This window comes from Kryptolebias marmoratus, linkage group LG6, assembly GCF_001649575.2.
Source record: "Kryptolebias marmoratus isolate JLee-2015 linkage group LG6, ASM164957v2, whole genome shotgun sequence".
NCBI classification, from domain to species: Eukaryota; Metazoa; Chordata; class Actinopteri; order Cyprinodontiformes; family Rivulidae; genus Kryptolebias; species Kryptolebias marmoratus.
Window position 1 is genome coordinate 21,930,822 of NC_051435.1, and position 14,387 is coordinate 21,945,208.

General features: G+C 41.4%; 1 protein-coding gene across 2 annotated transcripts; it reads right to left on the bottom strand.

The window, feature by feature from the left end:
- Positions 1-560: 560 nt before the first annotated feature.
- Positions 561-7,016, bottom strand: serpine3 (serpin peptidase inhibitor, clade E (nexin, plasminogen activator inhibitor type 1), member 3). Of its 2 annotated transcripts, XM_017421134.3 has the most exons (9): positions 6,850-7,016; positions 5,204-5,544; positions 3,303-3,530; positions 2,071-2,313; positions 1,701-1,899; positions 1,474-1,574; positions 1,306-1,392; positions 1,136-1,219; positions 561-800 (listed from the first exon to the last, which is right to left on the bottom strand). In XM_017421134.3, the coding sequence occupies exons 1-9, from the start codon at positions 6,894-6,896 to the stop codon at positions 748-750; spliced, it is 1,383 nt and encodes a 460-aa protein (XP_017276623.2). In that variant the 5' UTR covers positions 6,897-7,016; the 3' UTR covers positions 561-747. The 2 variants fall into 2 exon arrangements, with proteins under 2 accessions (XP_017276623.2, XP_024862752.1); XM_025006984.2 differs by lacking the exon at positions 1,136-1,219.
- Between the last annotated feature and the right edge of the window lie 7,371 nt (positions 7,017-14,387).

Consider the following 14,387-nt stretch of genomic DNA (forward strand, 5'->3'; position numbering starts at 1 on the left):
CCACCACCACCACCACCACCACAAATCTCAACTTAATTTCTTGTCGCCTTTTGAATAATTGCACTTGTGTAAATTTGAGAATCCTTATTTAATGTAATTTAAAAGAAAAACCTACCTTATTTGTTACGATTTTTAAAGCTATTGTTTGTTATAGCTCGTCCAGTGTTCTCAAATGTACACAAATAAACAGCTAGAGGTCAAAGGTGCATTTATTTCTGAGTCACTTGGCCGCCCTCCTTCCCCACTCCCTCCCACCCACCTCGGACAGGGACCAAAATCTGCCATACTTGTCTTTATTTGTTGACGAGGCCGCTACCAAAAGAGTATTTTGAATACACTGTAAAGATGTAAATAACCCTAGAGTACTATTTAAAAAAAGAAAAAAAACTGTTCAGTGTAAAATGGCCTTTTTGTAAGTATTTCCATGAATAAAGTTTCTATTTTACACTGTGAAGGGCTGTGTAAATAAAGTGTTCTGTTAAAGATGTGACTCTTTTTGTTCATGTTTGTCTGAATGTGACAAATTTAAAAAAAAAAAAAAAAACTGGAGGGGAAAAAGATAAGAGGATAAGAATCATGAAGTGTAAAAACATTAACATTTTATTTACAGATGAATACAAAAATAATGTCCCTCTTCCTGAAGTGTCCGTAGATCCTCCGTTTGGTCCACAAATAAATACCAGATGTGAAACGAGTTGAAGTGTGCAATAAAGTGGGCGTGTGAGGATGATGATGGATGAAGAGCCTTTATATCCCTGGGTCTGCAGGGTTCAGTACTCGACCCATAAATAAGATGGAACCTGAAGCAGAGAACGCAAACGTACAAATAAAAATGTACACCATCTATTTTCCCTAAAATGTTTATTTATTTCCCTCATATATCCACTAGGGGTCACCAAATCGTAAAAATTAAAATCCTCCACCTATGATTTCCTTCAATTTGCATATATAGAGCTATGGACAGGAAGAGAAATATTTCTACCTTTTGAATTCGGGGAATGAAAACACATTTGTGCTCTGGTAAGTATTTCTGAACAGCTACTCTGTTCACTGAGCAAGGCTGCAGGTCGATTTAATTCCACATGAAATTGCAGGAATGTTAAGTAAAAAAAAAATCTAATTGTGTGAAACGAACCTGTGTTAACCTGTCGTAGTAGAAATAAGAATGGCCGGTCCGCCTTAAAAACTGGAGCGCGGGATCGTTTCAGTAGCACCATAGCTACAACAATAAAAATCAGCTTTTAACAACCCTCTCCCATGATCGTTTCTATTTAATTTCTGATGTGTTATGAGGCCGTGACCCACCAGTTGCAGCAGCTGCTTTTGTCCCATCCTCTGTGACTTCTATTTTCACTTCATGAAAGGCGTCAGACACATACAGACCCTCCTCCACTGCAAGAAGTAAAAGCTGTCAGTCAAACCACGGCAGCAGCTCCTAATGAAACTGGTCATTTCATGTATTCCCCGGCTGACCTGATATTCCGGTGAAGTCTGCCGCCGTTGGGTTAAAAGCGTCGCTGACGCCCATTGCCAGCAGCACCGACCTCAGGTTGAACCTGTTCTGCATTCTGAACCTGCAAACACCAGACGGGACAAAGTTTATGCCGCTTCGTCTCCATTTGAGCAAAAGCCTGAGAAATTAAAAAAAAGAAAAGACGTTCGAAGCATTCAAATTTAGAACCCAAGTGCTGGGGCGTCACCTGGGCAGAAAAATGTCCATCTTGGTTCTGCGCAGGCCCGTGGCCCAGGCGGCCAGGTGGCGCGCGGTGAGCTGGGACTCGAGGACGGACAGAGGGGTCTTCCTGTCGCTGGGCAGGACCACCTGCAGGTTCAGGGAGCGGCCCAGGTACGGCAGCTCCAGCACGGTGTAGCGCTGCTCGGACGCAGCTCTGAACTGACCTGCAGGAGAGAATCAAAGGCCCTGTTTTCTCTGATTCGTTCAGCATCGGTATATTAATAAAATCTCTACTGTTTAAACTTGTTTCAAGTTGCAAAATGGCCTACGTTCTTTGAAAACTGAGATGAAAGCGAAGGCAAGGTAAGAGGATGAACGGAGGGACGGCTCCTTACCGAAGCTGACCTCTGCAGCCTGATACATCATGGGCACCTTGATGGTGCTGCCATCGGAGAGGATGAAGGGCAGGTTCTGCGTGTTGCTGAACAGAAACTGTTTCTGCCAGACGCCCCTGAACGCCACCGTGTTGACCAGCGCCACCTGCAGCCGGTTTCCCCACCAAAGGGCTTCTGCTTGGGGCTCGCCTGAGCCCGACAGCTCGCCGCTGCTGCTCCCTGACTGGAGGGGCCACGACTCCTCTGGATTAAAGCAAGTAACAAACAGATTACCACCTTGACCTCTTTCATCTTGAACTAACTTTCTTCAGAGTTGGTTTATAAGTCACAGCTCTGGAACAATTAATTTAACTGTATGAAATGGTTTCCCTCCTACTTTTATATGCATACTTTTGCTCCTTTTAATCTTTGCTCCATTCCACTAGCTGTCTTAAAAGCCTAACCAGGGTCAAGGATTGCAAGTTAGCCATTTTCTAGAAGTCCTATATATGCATTACAGCAGGTCTATTTCAATATGCAACAGATTTATGTATTTGCCCTGTAAAAATAAAAAAAAAATTAATAAAATCGCTGTTTTCAAAAAAGTAGAATTCTTTGAAAGATGAAACAAAGATGTCACGCGATCCGTTAGCGCTCATAGTATGTGTGTTAGGGATGACTCTCAGCCACTACCACACCACATGTCGGCTCAGTCCATGTAGAACTATCTGGGCTGTAGCCATCTTTGTGTTCACTAATGTTGACCAGCTGTAGATGTGCCTCCAACGATTACTTTATGGAAGTTTCACTCGAGTCCATTCGCTGTTTTGTGGCATACGTTGCTAACAGACAAACAGACAGGCAATCACATGAGCGCGGCAGGTGATAAAAGCCAACACATCTAATGACTTTTAGTACGGCTAACAAAAAGCAATATGAAACCGTGAGAGAATTTTTCAGACATTTTGCTGTAAGTGTGCTCGCAAATCTAGTTGATAGCGCAGCACAGATGTTTTTTTTATTTAAACTGAAGTTTGGATGATACTTTTGTTTGAAACCGCTGTTCTAAAAGCAAGTAGAGAAGCAGATGTCTGGAGACACTTTGGTACTGATTACAAGTTGGAATATAGTCAAAAAGGACTGAGATTCAGCTCCACACAGACCTGCTTCACCACCTGACTGCAGACAGAACGTTAGGCTCCAGAAGAAAAGTTTAGGTACCAGTGGTGCTGTGGCCCGTTCGTACAGATTACCGTGTTTGGGTCCCGCTCGCTCTGCCTGGCTGCGAGCGGGACTGGGTCGGCTGAAGTTGGCCCGCACCACGCTGGTGTCGGCCCAGGCGCCCGCGTGCTGCGCGAACTCGGCCAGGAGCTGGACACCGCTCTGGATGAACAGGGTGCAGGTCTGCTGCAGCCACACGCCCTGGCTGCTGTTGTTCACGACACCCTGTGGGCGCAGCAGGAAGTCCTGGACCTGAGCGTCTGCAGGGAACAGACGCAGACACAGACGTCTCGAGTTACTTTTCTTTTTCTTTATAGAAGAGTAACCAGGCACATATGGAAAACTGATCATGAATTTGTTTTTTGCTCAGCTTTATCACGAGACCTGCTGAATTGTGCTCAAAGGAAATGTAATGTAGTTCATTCAGTCTTCAGTTGTGATGTATTCATAGAGTTTTTCTTTCTAACTCTGATTTGATAAGAGAATTTTCAGACACATTTGCCTAAAATCTGAAATGTTGTTGCCTGTCAGTTTTCATTCATTTTGTGTCAACTTCTACAGACTCCTCGGCGCTATGAATTCTCTACGAACCCATGATTTACAATAAATTATGTTTTTATTTAAAGCAGTAGCTTAGATCTTCTAAAGTGTTCTACGGAAAGGGGATGAACAATTAATATCTTACCTGTTGTAGATAGCTACTGCTCCTATAAATGGGGGCTAAGACCAAAGTGGATAGCTGCTAGGGCTGCACAATATACCAAAAATGTAATGTAATCAGTGTGCAAATTTTAACATCACAAGTGATTCTAAAAAAAATCAGATGCAAACTGTACTGTGAAATTTGTATTTTTTTACAGCTTGTATTTTTTAATCCAGCACAAATTTGGCAATTAGATGGACGTCCCGACTCTAAATGCCCACAGTTGACACGTAGAGAGTGTAGTAAACATTGCAATGACCTAACATGCGGTGTTATCGCAACTGATGGCAATGTTCTACAACAATATCCTGATGGCATGTTTTTTCTAATATCGTGCAACAAAATTGCTGCTGCCTTAAAACAATTCCGGTCTCAAAGGTTTCATAGTGGTTCACACAAATGCCGTTTTATAAACCTTTACACTGCTGGCGGTTTTATATTACATGTCATTCCCACAGGAATATCATGATGTTCCTAAAGTGCTACAGCTAGCTGCTGCTGCTGCTGCTGTCGTTGTTTGTGTCTGCAAACAACCTCAGGATTTTAAGTTAAGTCAAATTGACGGCGATGTAAAACTTTATAAAACAGCGTTTGCATGAAGCCTTCTAAAAAATTTTTAAGTCAAAATCAATTTTATTTATATAGCATATTAGTGATTAGATTATATTGGAGTCGTTTTAAGAACTCGCTCAGACTAGCCATTAGATCATCAATTCAGTCAGAAATAAAGTCTGTTTCTCCAAACTTAGGTTGTTCAAAGAGCTCTCTACAACAGGTTAGATATTAATTGTACACCACCTTCTACGGAAGCCCATAAAGTGTCTGTTGAAGTTAAAAAAATATGTTTTTTATATATGTATAGGATGGCTCATGTTATCAGTTTTCATCCCTGACTAACAAGCAACCTCATATCAGTGAGGTAAAAATAAAAACTGTAGCCTGAACTCTCATTTTGTTTGTAATTAAACGCACTGGCCCCCTGACCTTTCCCCCTGAGGCCAGGCTGCAGGAGAGGTTAATGAGATTAGAGTTGGTGTGCAGGCAGGTATTATGGCTCCAGACACCACTGTGCTCTGCAGGACCAACAGCAGCAGCAGCGCCGCTCCACACCACCTGGTACCAACAGCACTGAGCGCCACCAACAGCCGCTCACATCGACCCGAGTACAAGTTCTCCTCTTTCTTCCACCTTTTCGTCCCTATACCTTGAAAGCAACAGGACGGATCCTACCATTCACGCTGTATCCTAGCGTCCCCTCCAGCTGGGACCGCGTGTTGCCCCTGGCACCGAGCTGCAGCAGGCCCAGAGACAAGGAGACGCTCGCGGGCGACAGGATGAGGTTGGAGCTGTTCTCCGTCTCGGTGAGCCTCTGGTAGAGGCTGATCACGAACCTGTTGTGGAGCTCTCGCATGCTGTCCTGGAAGCTGCTGTTACAGTGGCTCCTCTCCGCCAGGCAGATGCACATGAGGAGTGAAGCCACCGGCAGGAGACGCATGTCCTCGGTGCTGCAGGAGACGGGGAGGGGTAAAAAAAGTGCCCACGGCGTGCGACGGGCGTCCAAAAGCTCAATCCTGTAGAAGAGAGGCAGTAAAAAGCAGCTTGGGTCAGAGAGGTCAACTACAGACAGGAAAACCTGAGCCGCATGGGTTTGGAATCCCCAAAAAGTTGGGAGATGATGCAAAATGTAAATAAACACGGAATGCAATGATCTGCAAACCTCAAAAATTCATACTTTATTCGCAAAGGAAAGTAGCAAATGTTTAAACTAAGAAATTCCTCCACTTTTAGAAAACAATAGGCAGTTTTGAATTTGATGGCTGTTACACATCTCCAAAAAGTGGCGACAGGGCCATGTGTCCCACTGAAGCGTTCCCTTTTTTAAACAACAGTCTGATGCCTAAGAGCTGAAGAGACCAGTTGCTGAAGGTTCTGGAGGCGAACGCCAAATGTTTTCCTTTTGTGAGAGATTTGGACTGAATGTAACGTCATAGGCACTAATGTACCCCCATACCCTCAGAGAAGCAGACTTTTGAACTGTGCATCGATAAAAGGCTGGATGGGCCCTCTTCTCTTTAATTCTGAGGTTGTGGCATCTGTGGTTTCCAAAAGGAATCTCAAATTTCAATTCCTTTGACCACAGAGCAGTTCTTCGTTGGCCAAAGTCCATTTTGAATGAGCATTGGCCCAGAAAAGTTGGTAGTATTTCTGGATGGTGTTCACATCTGGCTTTTTCTTTCCACGATAGAGCTTTAAGCAGCATCAGTGGATGGTACTGTAAGCTGAAATTCATAATTACCCTATTTTCTTATTTTTTTTTTAATGGTACAACTTATTAGTTTAAACATCTGATATGTTTGTTCCATTGTGAGTAAAATATGAAGTGATGAAATTTATAAATCCTTGCATTCTGTTTTTATTTACATTTTACCCAATGCCCCAACTTTTTCCCAAACTGAGATTGATTACACAAAATATAAACAGTGGGGAAAAAAAACAAAAACTTTTTTTTAAATTGAAAAACATTTTGTACATGTATTTATATATAGTTATAGATTCAAATTACCCAACAACTATTTTAAGCAGATTCAATTTGCAAAAACTAGTGTTTCACACAGGTATAAACACATAATTAATGACAAGAAAACTAAATATTAACCATTAGAGCGTTGCATTTGATACTTTTATTTATTTTCATGCATTGATGACTTTTTAACTGTACATTATCCTTGCATAAGAGTAGTTCATCCTTCACTTTAAAATAATAATAATAAAAAATCTCAATCCAAAGTAGTTTGGGACACTTATGGAAGTCTTCAGAAGGAGTTCTAAAGTTGGGATTAGAATGGGCATTGTCTCGATGCCACGTGGATGCCTACCTGCAGACAGGTAAGCTCCAGCTGTTCCGGGTCACTCCACCGACCATTCAGCCGCCTGTCAGTCACTGCTCCCGGCCTCTCGTCGCTGCCTCGCGCCCCTCTCGCTGCCGGCGGTCAGTCTCCGTTTCAGGTCGTCTCTGACTGAGAGCGGTCATAAGACTGTGTTAAAAAAAAAAAAAAAAAAAAAGGTGGGGGAACTCTGTCCGTGTTTGCGGTCGCGGTCGGCGACGTCCGTACCACTCGTCCGGGCGTCCTGCCTCCGCGCGGCTATAAAGAGCCGGGCGGAGGGAGGCATGTCACCGGGCAGCAAATCCCGAGCCGGCCGGAGAGGGGACGGACACCCCCACAGGGTTTCCATCATGGCCGTGGGAATAGAAGGTCACCAACCCCCCCAACACAGCAAATGTTCAAACCAAGACATTGTGCCTTTTTTTAGTAGAAAAAAATGAAGGGATTTTCAATTTTATGACAGCAACACACCTCAAAAAGGTTGGGACAGGAGCAACAAAAACCAGTATAAAGTCAGGAGGAACAACCAGAAGCACATTTTGCAACTAATTAGGTGAATTGGCAGCAGGTCAGTAAGAGGACTGAGTTTAAAAAGAGTATTTTAGAGAGGCTGAATCTCTCAGAGGTTTACCGGTCTTTAAAAAATGAGTCTAAAAAGAATTTTCCTCTTTGAAAAATTGGGAAGACTTTGAATACCCTATCATCTACAGCAGGGGTGTCAGACTACAGGCCTCAAGGGCCGCTGTCCTGGAAGTTTTAGGTTTTTTCTGCTCCAACACACCTGATTCAAATAGTTTAATTACCTTCTCGCCAGTTCAAGTTCTCCAGAAGCATGTGCACAAATTGTTCATTTAAAGCAGGTGTTTTAAAGCAAGAAAACATATAAAACATGCAGGAGGATTGGCCCCCGAAGACACGTGAGCTCCAGTTCATAATATCATGAAACGATTTTAGGAATCTGGAGAAATCTTTGAGCTCAAAGGATGAGGCTGAAAGTCAGTATTGGATATCTGTGATCTTTGGGTCCTCAGAGGACGCTGCATTAAAAACAGGTCTGATTCTGTTCTGGACATCACTGATGGACTCAGGAACACTTCCAAAGATTACTGTCTGTAAACACAGTTCACTGCACCATCCACTGATGCTGCTTAAAGCTCTATCAGGGAGAGAAGAAGCCAGATGTGAACACCATCCAGAACCTCTGCTGTCTTCTCTGAACCAAAGGTCAGTTCAAATGGACTGAGACAAAGAGGACAACTGATCTGTGGTCAGAGGAATCAACATTTTGAAATTCATGGACATCTCTGTATTAAAGAGGAGCAGGACCATCCGGCCTGTTATCAGCACATAGTTCAAAAGCCTGCCTCTCTGATGGTATGGGGGTGCATCAGTGCCTCTGACTGGGGCAGCTTATATATCTGGAAAGGCATCATCAATGCAGGAAGTATATACAAGTTTTAGAACAACATATGCTCCTATCCAGATGACATATTTTTCAGAAAAGGTCCTGCATGTTTCAGCAAGACAATAATAAACCACAGACTGCATCACAGCAGCATGGCTGCAGAGTAGAAGAGTCCAGGAGCTGAATTGACCCGCATGCAGTCCAGACCGCTCACCAGTTGAAAACATTTGGCTCATCATGAAATTATTATTATTATTGCAGTGTCTCTACAGATCGCATACAAGCGTTTGGGGTATTTTAGAGTAATTGTGTCTCTTTAAAATATAGCCAGGAAGTGCTATAACTGATTTGAAAAGGTCAAGCTGACACTGAGACATTCATTGTTTTTGTACAAGTCATTTAGCCTTTTGTTATGATGATCAAAAGACATTTTTCCTCGGAGCGTCAGACCTCTGTGTCAGCATTTCTAATTGGTATCTCTGTGTGGAATGTGGATTCACTCCTCAAGAGTGTTTTTCTGCTCCAACTACTGATGAATACCAGCATCCCAGTCATCAGGAAACACTACCAGAGCTGTGCACAGACATGGGCTCAAAGGGTTGAAAGGAAATAGGAGAGATAAACAAAACAATGAAAGACTAACGTGCACTTATTTTCTCTGTTTTTATAAATTACCTTAAAAATCAACTGAGCTAAATGCTAAAACTGGTATGACAATGTGTTGAGGTCATTGGCAAAGTTGGCTCAATGATTAGACTTTTTCTGAGCGAACAGTATATAATTTACCATGTTTCTCATCATTATAGCCAGTCTTTTTTTTAATTATTTCTATTTCCACGGTCATAAACAGATGACATCAGCCACGCTCTTTTATTTTTCAAATGTGATAAACCATTTTCACTCTTTTTGTGATGATCGCAACCGTTTTCTTGTGATTTTACTTGTGAATCAGCGTGCCTCATTGTACAGTTTGTCAAAACATTTAAAAACGATCAGTGCTAGACTAACAAAAAGGTGAAATAAATTGAAGAAACAACATCTAAACTGCATCTACTACTATATGGACATTGAGGCAAAAGAAAACAAAACATAATTTGGTCCAAAATTTGTAGATATTTCAACCTGGTTGTAGGTGTTAGACATCTACATTGATGTAAAAGAATAAATAAACATGGTTCGTCGGACTGACACTCAGGATCTTGGTGATTCTTGCTTTTCCTGCATCTTTCTGAGCTGCTAACCAGCTTCAAACACAAATGACAACAATATCCTCTGAATGGTTAAGGTATTGTTGTCATTAACCCTTATTGAGTTGGGCTCGATATTGTGGATTGCGCAGAAATATAACACTGCCATGAGATAGGCGATCATGTAATTCCCTGTGTGTCTTTGTTTGTCTGTCTGTTGTCAAAATATCTAATTTTAGACTGATTTTAATGAAACTCGTAGAACGTAATTCTTGGATGCACATCTACAACTGATTAACCATTGCCGTCAACCCAGTTCAAAATGGCTGCCCCTTTAAACACACAAAAATGGCTACAACTCTGTCATTTTTTTACAGATATTGAGCTGAGATTTGTTGTGGTAGTAGATGTGAATCATCCTCAACACACTCTGAGTGCTAACAGATCACAAGAGACCTTTGTTTAAAACTTTGGCATGCAGGGTGGCGGATGATACGTATTTATTCAAAGGCTGAAGTGAAGTACTTTTCTGTTATAAAATTTAAAGTTTTAAAGTGAAGTTTTTTTAGATTTTTGAAGTAGCATTCTTTGACGGGATGCATATTGCCCACCACCTTGCATGCAAAGGTTTTGAACAAACATGTTGGCGGTCATAGTCTGTGTTAGGGATGACTCTCAGCTACTACCACATCCAATTTTAGCAAATTTCTTTTTGTAAAATTGACAGAGCTTTGGCTATTTTTGTGTTTGCTAAAGTTGATTAACTGTGGCAGCCATCTTGGACTGAAATGACGCCAAACGTCAATCAGTTGTAGATGCAGATCCAATGGTTACTTTCTGACAGATTGATCAAAATATTGGTTTGTGAAATATTTTGCTTGATAGATACACACACACCTAGGCAACTGCTTGATTGCCTGATTTCATGGCTGCAGATGATAATAATTAAGTTTGTTATGAAATCTCTCACTATCAGCTTTTCTAATGTAGTACTTTACCAATAAGAAAAAGCTATTTTATTATTATTTTCTTTGTTGTTTTTTGCATTTTACTGTAAAAGGCACAAGTAATAATAAGTCAGTGTTTGTGATATGTCTTTTATTGAACCTTAAATCAATCTGCAGTAGAGTGATCACCCCCTTATTTGTCTCTACTAATTGGGAACACGACAGTCAGCAAAAGAAGTTGTGAACATTTTTCCCATGAAGGAGAGAGCATGATTTGGTAGCCATCAGGTATTTGGCTGCTTTGTCTGACGGCAGATTCCAGCCATTACTGGAGTTGACTAATTGGAGAAGCCGTGGCTTGGCTTCATTAAACAGAGTTGCCACATTCTTTAAAACCCAAACGCTCCGACTCCAAAGGCAGGAATGTGGAATTTAACAGACTTTTATTGGAGGAGATGAGAAGTCACGGTAGCTGACCAAAGACAATCGTTTTGAAAAGAGACCATCATAAACAGCAGCTTTCATGTCTGGAAAGAAGGGGGGGTTAGAGGCACATTGGGTTGAGGTTTGCCTATTTTTGAAGGAGAAATAATGATTTGTGCTTTCTGCTTTTGATCCGTGGACAGACTGCGAGGGAGGCTGTCAATGCACTGAAAGGTGAAGACCGGGGTCAGTTTACACAGCAGTGTTGTGCTGCAGGATGGAGTAGAGTTTAAAGGAGGCCTCGGGTCTGCAGGAACTGATTACTAAAACATGTAAAATATTCATATCTTATTACTTCATCTCCTAGAAGTCACAACAACAATGGAGCTGTTTTACGGTTTCAGAGAAGAAAAAGAGGAAACTGTTAATGACATTAAAACATGATGTTTTGAAAGAATCTTTACCCAAGCTAAATGTGTTTTTCTTCTACATTTTTATAAGTTTTTATATGGCATTAATGGATTGGGACAGAATGGGGTTTTCACTGTTTTTGGTAGAATGTTAGTATAAAAAAAAAAAACAGGGAAGCAAGTATCTACTGTAGTGTAGTCAATGTCTGTATCTCTGCAGCATTGGAAGATAAAACACAGATGTTATGCCTTTTTCTGGTGGCAGGCAAGAATGTAATTGCTTGTGTGAGTTTGTGTGTGTATGAATCACAGAATGTGTTTTGATAAAACCCTCAAAAATGATCATTGGATGTCCCTAGGTGTGAGTGTGAATTGCTGTTTGTCTCATTTGTTTCTATGTGTCCCTGTGATGGACTTGCGACCTCTCCAGGGTGTCCCCCGCCTCTCGCACAGTGACTGCTGATAGGTAGATAGGCACCAGGAGAAAGGATGGATGGATGGATGGATGGATGGATGGATGGATGGATGGATGGATGGATGGATGGATGGATGGATGGATGGATGGATTTACATTGACAACTGATTGATGTTTGGAGTTTGGTGTGGTAGTTGCTGAGAGTCATCCCAAACTTATTCCCAGAGGCTAACTGATAGTGTGAGATCTTTATTTAAAATTTTGGCATACATATATTTTGAAAGAAAGCTGGTTTCATTTTCTTTAATAATGTTGTAGCAAATAAGAAAAGTCTAGCTTTGTCTGTGCTACTTTTGATGAGTCTCAGCTACTACCACATAGAACTTTAGCTTAATATATTTAAAACTGGCTGAGTCACAGCTTCTTTTGTTTATTAGCTATGGCAGCCATCTTGACTTGAGTTAACTCCAGAAGTTAATTGTAAATGTATGCCCAATATTACCTTTCTTAATATTTGAACAGTCAAATATATGATGTTTTTTCTATGCTCTAACACATAAAATGGAACCTTGTTGAGCTAATTAGCCTAGCCTGAACAAAGATTTCTGCCTCTTTCTCCATACTCCGTGCTCTACTGTTGTTACTATTTGACAGAACATCACTTCAAACATGACCAGACCCTTTAAAGAGGTATTTTGCTAACAGACGGACAAACACACACCCAGAGACAATTAAATGATCACCCACGTTTCATTCATGCAGGTGACAATTAGCGCTGAATGTCCTTGGGCTTTTTATTTAGGCCCTTTTTTTGGCCACTCAGCGACCATTAACATTTAAGTAGAGCAACAACAGAAAAAAAAAGCAGACTGAGAAGAACAGTGGGAGAAATAATCTACAAAAATAGTTAACAAAACAGACATAATGACATTTTAAAAAGCACAAAAACTAAAGAGGACAAGACAAAGTCTCAGCAGGACAGGGTGATGCAGTGAGCCCAGTTTTCTGACTCCTTCTGCTTCACCTCTACCGGCCCACTTCCCTGCAGGCTCCAGGGAGCATTGGGTCCTTCAGCCGGGGAAGGATTAGACTGCGTGCCGGTGTGCAGGGTCGGACCAGGCTGCTACAACGCCGGTGTCGCCAGAGCGATCTGCCAGGTACTCCTGTATGGATTAGAGCCACTCACTAGTGCTGGCACTGGACAAGGCGGAGAGGGGAGGTGGGGGGATGTGAAAGGAGAAATGGGCATGGCCCTAGCGAAATATAAGAAAAGTGTTTCTGCTTGTTATGTTAACCATAAGAAAGTGGACAAATGTGACTCCATGTGGTGAGTGGAAAACTGGAAATGTAAAGAAATAACTGAGATAAAACATTCGTGACACACTTTGACTTTGTGAGGCTTAGAATCAGGACAGACTGGTTAGGTTTTACAATTTCCTTCTTTTTTTAAGTTGGACTGGAGCACCACCTGCTGCTATCTGAAACTCCCAAATAAAGTTAACCCTCTTTGCAGGAGTGGATCAGCATCAAGAGACCAATCAGACTGAGATAAGCGGACTCTTTAGAGACCATCACTTTATGAGAAGATCACCCACTTTCGTCCATCAATGCAGTGGAGGAGCAGAAAACCACTGGTAAGTTCAAACAAACAACCAATTTCTCTAAGAGCACTAAGGAAATACAAACTAATGTAATATGTGGCCAATAGTTGACGCAGTGCTGGATGGTGGTCCGAGCAGATCTCATAAGCAACAGTTAATTAGGTAAGTGGATACAGGTGAGATGGCTGGAATTAGAACATGAGCTAGAACCAGGAAGCGAGGTACAGAGTTTTAGCCTGCACACAGCTCCACCTAGGGGAGGAAAAAAAGGGGAAAAAAAGGGAACGTGAGGAAGAAGACCTAAAATAGGCTGAAAAAAAAAATAGGCTTTAAACAAACCAATGTACAGGATCAAAGTTCTGTACAGAGCCATGAATAAACGTCAATAAAGAACACATGATAGATAAAAGAGAGAAAACAAAGTTGTCTGTTTTATATGAACACAACTCTGGTTCACCTTTTGAGTTTGAAGGGTATTTTTATGCCTAAAGGAGTTTTAGGACAGAGTTAGGTGGATTAACAAAATATAAGTAAATGAATAAAAAATAATTTCTTAGAAAATGGTTAGGCAGAAGGACATACAAGAAGTGAAAGGGCAGCTAAAGTCCAAAGAAAAACTTTGAAAGACTTCCAAAAAGCCTGAGGAACTAATGATAAATACCACTTTAAAAGATTACTGGAAAGGCTGACTTGCTAAAAATAAAATATAAAGAAATGAGATGACTTAAGACTTTTGCAGACTTTTTGAGTGGTACTATAACAACAGAGGCTCTGTCAAATAAATTAATTTATCAGTAAGCCATCAGTCAGCATCTCTGATCGATATATGATTAACACACAAGAAAGCAATTAACTGACTTCTGATCTAAAATAAAAGCTTTTGAGCCCCTCAGTTCATGTTTTTTTTATTTTTTAGAAAGTAAAGACCTAACTCATTTTCATGAAAAATAAGTGCACACATTTACTTAGATCTGTTGAATAAAGCTTGACTTGGGGCTCAGATGACTGATCTGTTTCCCAGAGAAACACTAAAAACACCACTCTGCGTGCTGGCTGGGGGAGGATGAGATCACCTCTGCAAAACTGCAAGCAGGCTTTGCCATGACGACCATGAGCACTATTACTAGATCCCCCCCCCCCC